General features: G+C 49.9%; 1 protein-coding gene across 1 annotated transcript; it reads left to right on the top strand.

Moving 5' to 3' along the window:
* Positions 1 to 4,778: 4,778 nt before the first annotated feature.
* Positions 4,779 to 11,741, top strand: J4E82_011584 (Type I Iterative PKS; the record flags this gene model as incomplete). Its single annotated transcript, XM_051737784.1, has 4 exons — positions 4,779 to 8,728; positions 9,031 to 10,787; positions 10,841 to 11,031; positions 11,084 to 11,741. Coding segments are annotated over 4 exons (6,556 nt in total), but the record flags the coding sequence as incomplete, so codon positions are not given.
* Positions 11,742 to 13,447: the final 1,706 nt, after the last annotated feature.

The following is a 13,447-nucleotide window of genomic DNA, read 5'->3' as shown; positions in this document are numbered from 1 at the left end:
GGAGGGACGTTAATTGGTCAGTTCCGGCACACCGGGTTTTCCGTCACACAGGGAGGGACTTTAGACGTCTCTATCTACAGCGAAGCTCCTTGCTTCTGTTAGACTCAACTGTCTCTAATTGATAACATGCTTCAAACTAACAATATGTTCCGTGATAGCTTTTATGTCCCCCTCCTTCGCTGGTATGACATGCCCTACGTCAAATTCTAGATGTGTACGCCCAGCACCTGTAAAACACGAAACTAGCCGCCTCTGGATCTCCAAGCTTTTATCTCTCAGCCCATGGATGTGCAAGGTCGCTATGTCGATAACATGGTCTTTGTAAGCTGGGTCGGTTGCGCGTGGAAACTCTAGTGGCGGATAAGCGCTGTGGATGAAGACTCCGAATTTGAATTGTGATTGCATCATCCCAAGACCCTCTTGCGTAGATCCATCTTCTTGTGCGAGCTGGAAGCTTTGATGCTTCAAGAGGCCTGATGCTACTCTCCCTCCTTGAGAGAACCCCATCACTCCCACCCAGAGTTCAGAGGAGATTGAAGGCGTCAATTTTGCCAGGGCTGAATACACACCTGCTGATCTGTCTGACCCAGAGTGGTCGTATGCATTTTGATCATACGCGTCTTCGTGTTCTTTGGTCCATCGGTAGAACGGACCGCACCCTTCGAACGTAGGTAGAATCCCTGGACCAGGACCACACTCGTACGGCCCATCAATATATACGAATTCGAAGTGATCTTCTAGGTGGTAGCGAAGGTGATATGTTTGGGCTTTGAATATCTCTGCAGAGCTTCCAAGGCCGTGGAGGCATAGAATCTGAGGCTTCCTTTCTAGAATCATAACAGATGAGTTCTTGAGCGCCGAGTATTGTTGTAGCGCGAGCCCAACAGGGACTTCCTAGGACGTAGGCGAATCTGGATCCTGTAACTGCGCTGCTGTAAGCGCGGAGAGTACGTTTTTTTGCTTCAAGTCAGGTCTCAATGGATTTGTGCTTGTCGGGGATTGGATGTTCTGTGTTGCTCTCGTTAGAGCAGTTGGCGATGGTTGGTGCCTTGCTTACTCTAATCGAGTTAACTGTGCGAACTAACGTTAGGCTCCCAAAGAACGATTGACCAGGAGCTTTTGCCGGCGCTGGTTGTGCCTGTCCAGACTAGAGCCTACCATTCTTATTTGGTTTCAAACAGATCGCTGCTAATAGTTGAAACTGAAAGCGAGCGAGATACAATCGACACTACTACAAAGGTGCCGGACCCCAAACAACCCGCACGTTTCTCGCATACTCTTGCGTCCTTCTGCGAAGCTTGTTGCTAGGCCCCCATTTCGGGAAGTTCAAGGCGGGTAGAATCTCGATCAGCAATCTAAGCTTCGAACGTCCCGCTGGCAGGATAGTCGGTGTATCCAACCATGAACTACTTATTGTTTACGGCAGACGGCGAAATGTGATTTCCCTTTGAGCTCGAAACCTACCATCATGTCTCTTGTACAAGTTCCGGCAACAACCTGGTCCAGCGAGAAAATGGCTCTCGCACTTGTCCCTTGTCTGTTTGCGGTGGTACTACTGGTACGTGTTCCGACTGACTTATGAAAAGCCCGATCTGAAGAGAACCAAGGCAACCATCTCGTTCAAGAGGGCCTACCTCCACCGCGCTAGTGAATTCCCGGGGCCTTGGCTTTGCCAATGTTCGAGTATTATCGCGCAATACCATGCATTGCGTGGTGATTTGCCTCGTTATCTCCATCTTCTTCATGAGAAATACGGTATGATCATTAGGAGAATCTGAAATGGAGGCTGTAATCTGACTGGGAATCGCCCAATTCAGGAGATTTTGTGAGATACGCTCCCAATCATGTTTCGATCAGACACTGCGATGTTTGGGAAGGTAAGAGATCGACGCCAAATGACCCATAGCATTTGTTCTAATGGTCGCTTAGATGTTTACGGCTTCCAGAGGAATGTATCAAAATACGATACAACATATTCGCCTTTTCGACTTGCCCCTGACTTCACCAGCACATGGAACACTTCGAACGTCGATGTGCACAAGTCCAGGCGCAAGTTGCTGAACAAGCTGTTCTCTGAACAACATCTTGACGACTATGGTACATTAATTACTGTGCAGGTTGACGAGTTTCTGCGACAAATGCTCGAAGCATCGCCCAAGGATGAAAATGGGATGGCTGGTCCCATCAACTTTGCATACAAGTCGGATGTCGTGGCTAGAGAGATCATAACCAGTCTAGTGAGCGGGCAGACGTACGGATTCCAAAGCGGAGACACGAAATCAGCTAGCCTTTTAGCCGATATTAGCAAATTTGAGCGCAAACTTTACCTGGTACAGTACAATATGAGAGCACAAACGCTGAATGTCCAATGACTGACATGCACTAGTTAGGCTTTGCCCCTTGGCTCAAGATGTTGCCAAGCTTTAAACCAACCCCTGCACTCGCGCAATGGATTGTCCAGTCTTCTAAGCAGGGGCTTGCCTCCGAGTCAAAGAACACATTGGTCGCCAAGATGCTTGCTGCTCGAGATGAAGACAAGGATGCAGAGTTCAGTCGTAACGATGTTATCGCAGATGCGCGTTTTTTTCTTCTCGGGGGTGAGTCTGAATTGCATGTAATGAAATGGAAAAATATTCACGTGTCTAGGCTCGGTCACCTCCTCTTCGGCACTCTCGGCAACTCTCTTCTTCCTTCTTCATCATCCAGTTGAGATGCAAGAGCTATATGACGAGCTGAGAGAAACATTCCCTTTGTACGAGGATATCAAGGCAGATGCGCAATTGATGAGATGCAAGCGGCTACGTGCAGTTTTCGAGGAATCCATGCGCTTGGCGCCACCCGTACCCACACTACTTCCACGATTAGTAGGACCTGGAGGAATCATAGCTTGTGGAAGATATATCCCCGAAGGGGTAGTAGTTGGTGCACCGTGCTGGGCAATCTCACGCGACAAGAGATACTTCGAGAAAGCACATGTTTTCAAGCCTGATCGCTGGCTTGCAGATAGCTCCGACCCAGTTGCCCTAGAAAAGGTGTTGTTGGCCACCAGGGCATCTCAGCCTTTTTCTTACGGGCCGAGGGCCTGTCCTGGCAGGGCTCTTGCCTTTCGTGAGAATGGTCTACTTCTGGCCAAGCTGGTATATGCCTTTGAGATGGAGCCAGTTCGAGACAAGTCCATAGTGGAAGAATCGCTGACGGGGATTTATGACGGCCTTGTTTTTAACCAGCTGGATACTGTTGGCGCACACGAAGTTGAACTGATGGTACGATATAGATTGAGGCTAGACGGGAAGACGGAGAAACGTGTTTCGGGGAATTAACATGTAGGCTTGTTCAACCATGTAACTCTTCCCCTCTCCTTAGCGAGAAGCCCGGTGTGCCGAGAACCTGGGATATCTTCCAGCTTCTCAAAACACTGAACTGATGCTGACAATACACTCCCATGCACTTGCAGCTTCCGCTTTGCACACACGTTTGTTTGTCGTCCCGCACGGGGCATCGATTTTTCTAGAAGACACATGCTCTAAAAAGGCTTAGACTCTGTAAATATCTCGATTCCATTGGTCTGAGTATCGAGCGGCGGGTTGACTCATAGCAATGCTAGTAAAAACTAGCACTATTCAGGTAAGGCCAACACTAAACGAGAAGGGCTGGGCATGGGACCAAGAGTCGCCTGCTCACAGAAACCGGAAACTGCAAGTGCATGGGAGTGTACGAAAAGCTGATTGCCATGTCAGAAAAAGCAAAATCCTCTCTTTGTGCTTAGTTGAAGGGGATGTTGTGTAACCTCCCTCCCTACGCGGCGAACAACCCGGTGGGCCGAACCCAGCCAATGAAAGTGCACGGATAACCGATATCTCGAACTGACACAGTGTCTCATTGGCTGGGTTCGGCCCACCGGGTTATTCGCCGCCCAGGGAAGGAGGTTACGACAGTCCGCGATCCCTGCGATCTCATTGGCTGTTCTCGACATACAGGGTTTCTCGCCACATAAGGTGGGACACTACGTTGTTACACCTGAAGTCCATCGCTGTGTGGCGCAAATCCCGGTGTACCGCAAGCTGATTGGCAAGTTGCGGTACACCGGGATTTGCGCTACATAAAGATGGACGTTGAAGCATTTATGTCAATAGTAGCCTTCATGTTAGAAACTTGATAGTGAGAACCCTCCGCTCACCCAGTGTCGTGGACGGTGAATCTCTTCGTAACGGTAGGAATTGACGACCATTCGCTTATTTGTATTGCACAGAAGAATTCATCCGTATCAGGATCAGAGCGATGTGAGTTTTCGGGACGTTTAGAGACGACTGAACGGCCCGAATGAATCTATGTGTATTCACATTCGTAGGTTAGAGCTGAGTGTCTGAAGTTATAATACGCTTAGCTCCAGACCTGAAGTAATTCTGTCTGCCTACTGATGCAGCAAGTCCTCAACTCCAAGTTCATATCCAAGATCTTCACTCTCCTGCTCCACTACAAGGTCCGGATTCGTTTTGCCGAGCCCGAGCATTCGACATGAACGGAGAGAGCCGTGACAACGGGCGGCGTGATGGGAAAGGACAGCCTGTGGTCCCCGCGGAGCCAATTGCAATCGTAGGAACGGCAATGAGGCTCCCAGGCGATGCAACAAATCCTAGCAAGCTATGGCAGCTGCTTCGAAACCCGCCATCTGACCTTTCACGTCGACCACCCTCCGAGCGCTTTAGCTCGGCCGGATTTTTCCATGAGGATCCAGAACATCATGGGACAAGCAACAGTGAGCAATCTTACTTTTTAAGGGAGGACATTCGAGCCTTCGATGCCGCATTCTTCAGCATTGCGCCTCGCGAAGCCGAAGCCATCGACCCCCAACATCGGCTCTTGCTGGAAGTTGTTTACGAGGCCCTTGAAGCTGCCGGTATTCCCCTGGAGAAGACTCAGGGCAGCGATACGGCCGTTTATGTGGGTCAAATGTCCAATGATTACTGGGACCATCTGCTTCGCGATCTCGACTCGATTCCAAAGTACATGGCCACTGGCACAGCCCGAAGTGTTACTGCCAATCGCCTATCATACTTTTTCGATTGGCATGGTCCGTCTATGACTATCGACACAGCCTGTTCAAGTAGTATGGTAGCACTCCACGAAGCTGTTCAGGTGCTCAGATCTGGACGCGCGGGCATGGCTGTTGCAGCAGGCTGCCATTTAGTCTTAGGCCCCGAAAGCTACGTGATTGAGTCGAAGCTTCGCATGATATCTCCCACCGGAACCTGCAAGATGTGGGATGCTGGCGCTGATGGATATACGAGAGCTGAAGGATGTGCAGCGTTGATTTTGAAAACCCTCAGCAGTGCGCTGCGCGACGGAGATCCCATAGCTGCTCTTATCAGAGAGACGGGCGTCAACCAGGACGGTCGCACCAGGGGGATCACAATGCCTAGCGCCGAGGCACAGGCGGCGCTGATCCGGGAGACGTATTTGCGCACTGGGCTTGATCCGACAAATCCGAAAGACCAGCCTCAATTTTTTGAAGCTCACGGCACAGGTACTCAGGCGGGAGACCCGATCGAGGCAGAGGCTATCCACCTAGCCTTTTTCAACGATTGCGTTGCTCACAAAGGAACTCGTGAGAGAAAGGAACATGAGAAACTTCTTGTTGGCTCCATAAAAACCGTTGTGGGACATCTTGAGGCAACGGCAGGGCTAGCTGGCATTCTCAAGGGAATTGCTGCAATGAATCACAGAATGGTACCCCCGAACTTATGGTTTCGAACTCTCAACCAGAGGATCGCCCCCTTCTATAGAGACTTCAGAGTTCCTACAGTCCTTGAAGAATGGCCCATGACCGGCTTTGATGGCACCCTTCGTTGTTCTGTAAACTCCTTTGGCTTCGGGGGCACCAATGCACACACGATCCTAGAGAGCTACGAGCCCCAGTTGGTAACTGCAACGAAAATGCCTCGAGAAATATCCTTTATTACACCTTTGACATTTTCTGCAGCATCCGCAGCTTCATTGGTTGCCGTGGTAGATAGTTATCGAAGACACCTGGCTTCGAAGCAAGACATAAGTTTAGCCGACCTGGCCTTCACGTTGCAGTCCCGGAGAAGTGCACTCCCGTATCGTATAGCATTTTCAGGGACAGACATTACATCGTTGATCAAGCAGATGTCAGAAAGTGTCGACAGCGTCAAGGGCACCGCAAATGTCAGCATTGGCACGCTCAATCAACAGGAAAAGCTAGAGGGCGGCTCGCCAAAACTCCTCGGAGTATTCACCGGACAGGGTGCACAATGGCCAGGAATGGGGAGAGAGTTACTCAAGTCCTCGAAGGTGTTTTCAGATGCCATCATCAAAATGGAAGATTCACTGGCAACTCTTCCAGATCCCCCATCGTGGTCTCTTGTCGATCAATTCAAAGCAAAGGCATCACCCTCTTCTGAAGAAGCGACCGTTGCTCAGCCCGTGTCGCTTGCTCTCCAGATTGGTCTGGTGGACCTCTTGAGAGCCAGCGGGGTCGAGTTCGACTCGGTCGTGGCGCATTCTTCAGGCGAAATTGCAGCTGCCTATACCACAGGGCTCATCAGCGCCCACGATGCAATCCGAATCGCCTACTATCGTGGCAAGTACTCGGCTTTGGCTACTGAAGGCGGAGGTATGATGGCGGTCGGCATGTCTTTCGCCGAGGCTAAGGCTTTCTGTAATCAGGAACAGCTTAGAGACAGAGTGACCGCCGCAGCCAGCAACTCACCAAAGAGCACTACTCTTTCAGGCAGGCTTAGTGCACTCAAGGAGGCTGCCTCTTTGCTTGGAAACACTTTTCACAGATTCCTCAAGGTGGACAAGGCTTATCACTCCGATGCTATGCTACCTTGCTGTAAGCCATTTCAAGCTATACTAGAGAAATGTGACATTAAAGTGCACAAGCCCAACGACGTGCTGTGGGTATCGTCTGTTCGAGAAGGCCAGCAACCTCGGTCATTTGCAGATCTGCTTAGTGGGCCATATTGGGTAGAGACATTACACAAACCAGTGTTGTTCTCACAAGCCCTAACTCGGGTGTTGCAGATGCGTAGCTTCGACGCAGCGTTGGAAATTGGACCACATCCTGCCCTCAGGGGCCCGTCTCTGCAGACACACGCAGATATCTCGCTCGAAGACGGCACAGTGCTCCTGTACAAAGGTGTTTTAGAGCGTTTCAAGCATGATGGCGAGGCTTTCTCGTCATGTCTGGGATTTCTATGGCAGCATTTTGGATGGGCTCATTTTGAGGCTTACAGGTCAACTTCTCTATCCACAGACGTCCCCAGGGTGCTAGATCAGCTCCCAACTTACCCTTGGAACCATTCGAGCCTATACTGGACAGAGTCAAACAACTCCTATCGCTTTCGGTATAGAGAGGCGTACCACCCACTGTTGGGATTCCGCTCCGTCGATAGTTATGCGATGGAACTGCGATGGAAAAACGTTTGGAGCCTAAGAGAAATGCCATGGCTAAAGGGTCACGTCGTGCAAGGGCAGGCCGTTGTCCCAGGTGTCTCGTACGTAACGCTCGCATTGGAAGCTGCGGCAGCCCTTGGACGAGAAGGCCAAGAAACTACTAGGATTGAGCTCCACGACATCAATATTCACCGTGCCATCATCATGGAAGAGGATGAATATTCAGGAACGAATGTGTTCGTTTCTGTTTCCAGGCAAAATCCAGACGCGTCTTGCACTCGAGCTACTTTTAACATCTACGCATCCACCAACCATGAAAAGGAGCCATTTCACGTTTGCTCCGGAGACATCCTTCTCAGCCACTTCGCCAAAGACAGTGGAATTCAAGCTCTTGGAGAGTTTGACGTCTCTACAGTCTACAAGGATATGTCTCCTGTTGAGCCGTCGCTATTCTACTCTGAGATGAAAGAAGTTGGCCTTTGTTGGAAAGAGCCGTTCCTCAGCGACTCGATGTATCGATCCCACCACAGGTCTATGCTTTCTGCTACGAGATCGACAGCTGATGCACACGATGGGCAGCTGCTGCTTAGCCCAGTGCTGCTTGATATTGGATTCCAGGGTGCCTTGGTGGGTTTTGCTTCGCCTGGAGACGGTCGGCTGTGGAACCCCTATCTTCCAACTCACATCGACCGTTGCACCTTTGATCTGGAGAATTTGAAGCTGAACAAGCCTTGCTACGACGAAGTCTATTTTTCGAGTGCTGTAATGGGGTCAACATTGCCTGATCTCTCCACCACCGCAACCTTCACCTGCGATGTGTATGGATTCTATGCAATCGACGGTAATCCTTTTGTACAAGTAGAAGGCCTCAAGTTCTCTTGCATGTATCCAGCTCAAGAAACCAACGACCGGGAGATGTTTGCGAACGAGACTTGGATGCCTGCCTCGCCGCTGGACATGGAGCTGCAGCCATATGACGCTCAAAAGCATATGGGTAACTTGGGGGCAGTCGTTGAGAACTTATCCAACTGCAACCCGCGAATGAAGATTTTGCATATCAACGATGGCGAGAGCCTTCTTGTCCCCATACTAGAGTCTCTGCAGGGAGCTTTCGCCAGACTGGATATCGCAGACTCATCACAATCTCCCGCCTTGAGACATGTTGAAGAAGTAAAGGAGTTGTTTCCTAAAGATTCCAAAAGAATTTGGTCATCAGACCTCAACCTGACCAAATTGACCTCTAGTCCCGCCATAGCAGAAAACTCCTATGACTTAATCATCTGCGCGCAGACGATAGAAACCGGAGATGGTAAGTTTAACTCTTCCTACCTTAAATACAGGTACATGTTTGGCAGCAAACTAACCACCAACGAGCTGCAGATGTTGAATCGCGATATTCTAAGCTGCGCAAGCTTTTAAAGTTGGGCGGCAGCATCATCCTGTCAACTAGCCCTGGAACTTCCTGCAACCTGCCCCTCCAAAGGTGCGGCTTCACAGGAGTAGAGTTGGAGTTGTCAGTTGGCCCTGAGTCGCGTTTAATCCTCACAAGAGCAAAAGATGATACGTCCAAAATACTTGAAACCCCACTCGACGATCTTGATGCATGCACAGGCGAAGTGATCGTTATTGGGGGCCACCAACCTGAGATACAAGCCATTGTTGACACCTTCCAGAAAGATGTGGCTGGAAAGCTCAGCAAAATGACGTTAGTGGAGAGCCTATCAGACCTTGAGACTTACGGAATACCTACGGACGCGACCGTTCTCTGCCTGGCTGATCTGCACGATGACACATTGAGAAACCTTGCTGAAGGAACTCTTGGCGGTATGAAACTTTTGTTCGAAACAGCTAGGAGAGTCCTTTGGGTAACGCAAGGTAGGAGGAACCAAAACCCTTTTGCAAGCATGATGGTTGGCCTAGGGCGATGCATCATCTCCGAGTCTCCTTTGCTCAACCTGCAATTCCTCGACATTGAGGATCCGTTGTCTGATCCTATCACCCACAAAACTATTAGCGAGTGCTTCATCAAGCTGATTTCATTGACAACGACAAGCGACTCCAACGTTGTCAGGTCCTGGAAACAAGAACCTGAAATGGTTTTGTCTCAGGGAAAACTTCTCATACCTCGTATCAGGCCTCTACCAGCACTCAACGACCGTTTGAATTGCCAAAACAGAATCATTAAAAAGCCCCTTGTTGCTGGAGATGGAACTTCCGTTGAATTGACACGGTCAGGGGCATTCTATGCTGCTCAAGAATATGATGATTACTCAGCAGGAAGGCGCATTACTATCTCTCATTCTGTTTCCCTTCCCATCGAACTGCCTGGTCAAATGAAAGGGTACCTTGGCTTAGGTACAATGAGCTCTGGGGAAAGGGTAGTCGTCATCTCCCCCAACAACCGAAATATTCAATCCGCAGAAGAGTGCGCCTTTGCAGTTCATTTCCAGCCAAGAGGAAACGAGGCCGATACTCTCGCCTTGATTGCATCGGCCATTTTCATTCGCGTGGCATGGGAACACACATCAGACTACGTGGTTTTGCATCAACCAAGCCAATCGGTGTACAGATTAGGTACACAAATGGCCGAAGATGCAAAATCGAAACTATACTTCAGCGTAAGCGGCCGAAACGACCTCGAAAAGCATGCGAATGTCGTGTCCATACCGAGCATAGCAACTCGACAATCATTGAGAAACTTAATGCCCGGACAAGTCGGTGCCTTTATCCATGTTCCTGGTCTGGCGGGCGCCGGTGACAGGGTGTCTGCTGATCGTATGATAAGAGCAATGTCAACTACCTGCAAGATCTTTCATCTTGCTACAGCAGCCGCTTCAAGTCAAAATGAGAGTATTGACATCCGTCTTTCATTCAATTGGAAGAAAGCGTGTCGAATATTGGTCCAATCTGTGGAGGATGTTGCGAAGTTCGGAAACTCACACATGTTGGCTAAGAACCAACCAGTGAAGTGTATCGGCATCGCAGAGATTTCCGGAACGCCGTTTTCCTACGATGCGGCGTGCATCATCGACTGGACCAAAGATTCAAGAGTTAAGGTCAATATTCAGCCCAAGAATCCAACAAAGCACTTTTCCCCTAACAAAACCTACTTGCTGGTGGGATTGACAGGCGATCTCGGGCGATCCCTTGCACAATGGATGATTCGATGCGGGGCTCAACATATCGTTTTGACTAGTCGCTCGCCCAGAGTTCCTGACTCATGGCTGCAAGCGTGTCGAGAGATTTCCCCCCAAGCTCAAGTACGAGTTTTTAAAATGGACGTTACCGACGAGGCAGATGTTCGGAATGTATGCCATGCTATCTGCAAATCTATGCCCCCGATCGGAGGTGTAGTCAATGCTGCTATGGTAAGCTCTTTTTGTTCCTGCCAAGCAAACCCTTGTTTACTAAGAACGGATAGGTGATGGACGACTGCTTGTTCCACAAGTTACAGTTGGCCTCGTTCAACAGCGTGGTTGAACCAAAGGTGGTTGGCTCGATGATTTTGGACAAAATCTTCCATGATGTGGATTTGGACTTCTTCATCATGTTTTCCAGCATCTCCTGTATCGTTGGCAATCGTGGACAGTCGAGCTACAGTGCTGCAAATCTGTGAGTAGCTTCGTGCTTTTCTAGGACTGCTCAGAATTAACCGTTATATCAGGGCCGAGACTACTATAGCTTCCGGAAGAAGGAACCGCGGACTTTCTGCCTCCACATTAGCGCTTGGTATGGTTGTTGGAGTTGGCTACGTGGCTCGAGCAAACTTGCCAACAGAAGCCATTAAAGACAACGTCCGAATGCAGAACGGCATACCGCTGGGAGAGACAGATGTCCACACAGCTTTCTTCGAGGCGATGCTTCTTGGCAAAAAGTTTTCTCGACTGATCCCAGATTTAATCACGGGGTTAAAGAGTATTGGCTCTGAAGACGTGGAACTGCCTCTTTGGCATGAAAACCCACGATTTTCTCACTTGAGCCTATTGGAAGGCTTAGATGACGTTTCTCTGGACAGCAAAAAGAGCAGTCAAGGAAAGGTCTCGGTTCGTGAGCAGCTGCGACAATCTACAATGCCACAGGAGCCTTTTGAGATTTTAAGTGGATCACTCAAGCAGAAACTAAAAGTCACGCTGAAGATCGACAAACAGGAGATCTCAGACGAGGTTGCTTTGGTGCAAATGGGTATAGACTCTCTTAGTGCCGTGGAGATTCGCTCCTGGTTTGCAAAAGAAGTGGGGGTAGATCTTCCCGTACTCAAGATATTGAACGGAGCTTCTATTCGTGATCTTTGCCTAGAAGCGATTGGTCAGTGGAAAAAGTAAGGAACGTCCCTCCCCGAGTGCTGGTACACCCGTTGTGCTGGTGTTACAGGTAACACAAAGGATTCTCTCCTTGGCGGGGGACGACGAGGTTGAAGACCAACCACGTCTATGTCAGAAGCTAGCGGCCATCGCGGGGCTCAGGGTCACGTGATGTACCATCACGCCAAGGCTGACCCTTCACGGGATGGCAGGGCGCCTAGGGATGGCAGGTAAAGATTGCAATGGGTATAAAGGATGGACGGGTTTCTCGTCACATAGGGACAGACGTTACACTCGTTGTGGTCGACTCAAATAGTTCGTCTCTTACACAGATTTTCAGCTAGTTATTCTATCATTTATAGAATCGGTATTGTTTACTTGTTGGTTAACATCGATAACTATTCTCCACCTGAACCTTCCACACGATACCTCACGGACTACCGCTTTAGTCTACCTCGCCTTAGTACGGACCAAGCCTAGAGAAGTATAGCCAGACCCTGTGTAACACTGGGACGAATGGCGAGGGTATTTGATCTTTGGTAAAGTCCCTCCCTGTGTGACGGAAAACCCTGTGGGCCGGAAAAAACCGATGAGAGGTCAGGGATAGCATCTTTCTCGACACGGTGCTTTGTCTCATTGGCTGTTTCCGGCACACCGGGTTTTCCGTCACACAGGGAGGGACTTTACATTGCGTTTGATCAACAATAGGCTAGCTTGTCTGTCGACTTCGTTGTTTGTTGACTGCAGCTTCCTAGCTGGAACAAGGTGAAAGCGCCGAACAAAGGCCCTTTTGAGTACACTCATGCAGCTCGGTAAGTTAATGGTAGAACCAGACTCTTTCTCTTTTCGTGGTATCGTCTAGCATTTCTCTAGTAGCGCCCCTCTTCCGACGCTCTTTCCGACGTTCTCTTGTGTGTCGTTTTAACTTTCCGGAACACCTTTTCTAGTCTCTCGGACAGAACCAGGCCTCGTCTCACGTGTTGCTGACACGTCAGAAGACATGGTGCGCCCCAAGAGGCGGACCTCGTCTCGACTGTACCCGACTGATTCGTACAGCAACACACTCTGGAGACTTGGCTTATGCACCTAGATTACGAGCGGGCTCTCATCTAGCTAGATATCCATGCAAGTTCTGGAACGACGCTATCCACACTGAGTAGGGAACGTTGCTCAGTTACTATAGTGGCGCTGGTTTCGTCCGGTCAGGGCTCTTCTCGAAAGCAACTCGTAAAGCAACGGCGACGCTGATCGCTGGAGACTTGTAGGCTTGCAACATACAACGCGCACAATCTTGCATCGGGATCGCACGGTTCGTTCCTTTGCATAGCCATATTCGACCGACGGATGTCAAGAACCACGTCTGGCTTGCAGCCACGTGATCAAAGCATACATCTGCAGCTTCACTTCGCATGCCCATGCTCTGGACCCACCACCTGCTTACCTTGTGTACTTTTCCAGTCGGACAGACTAAGGACTGCCCAGCATCGTTCTGCTGGCGATCCTCTTCTCAACTGCCGTCATCGTAGTCATCTTCCGTACGGCAGACCGATGATCGAGTGGACAGCAGTATCTTCATCGAGCTTCGTACCCGGGGATGTAGGCAGGAGCCGTAACGGAGCCGCGATGGGTATAGGTGCCTATCATCGAGGGCGCAGGAAATGCTGCTCTACACAGGGTTAGACATGCTCAAGACGTACTCGCGCGTCGTACCCAAGGCACTTACCTGG

Source organism: Alternaria postmessia (genome assembly GCF_024291825.1).
Source record: "Alternaria postmessia strain BMP 2775 chromosome Unknown scaffold_238, whole genome shotgun sequence".
In the NCBI taxonomy this organism is placed as follows: domain Eukaryota; kingdom Fungi; phylum Ascomycota; class Dothideomycetes; order Pleosporales; family Pleosporaceae; genus Alternaria; species Alternaria postmessia.
Note: the sequence above shows the minus strand (reverse complement) of the source record. Positions and strands in the feature narration are given on the sequence as shown.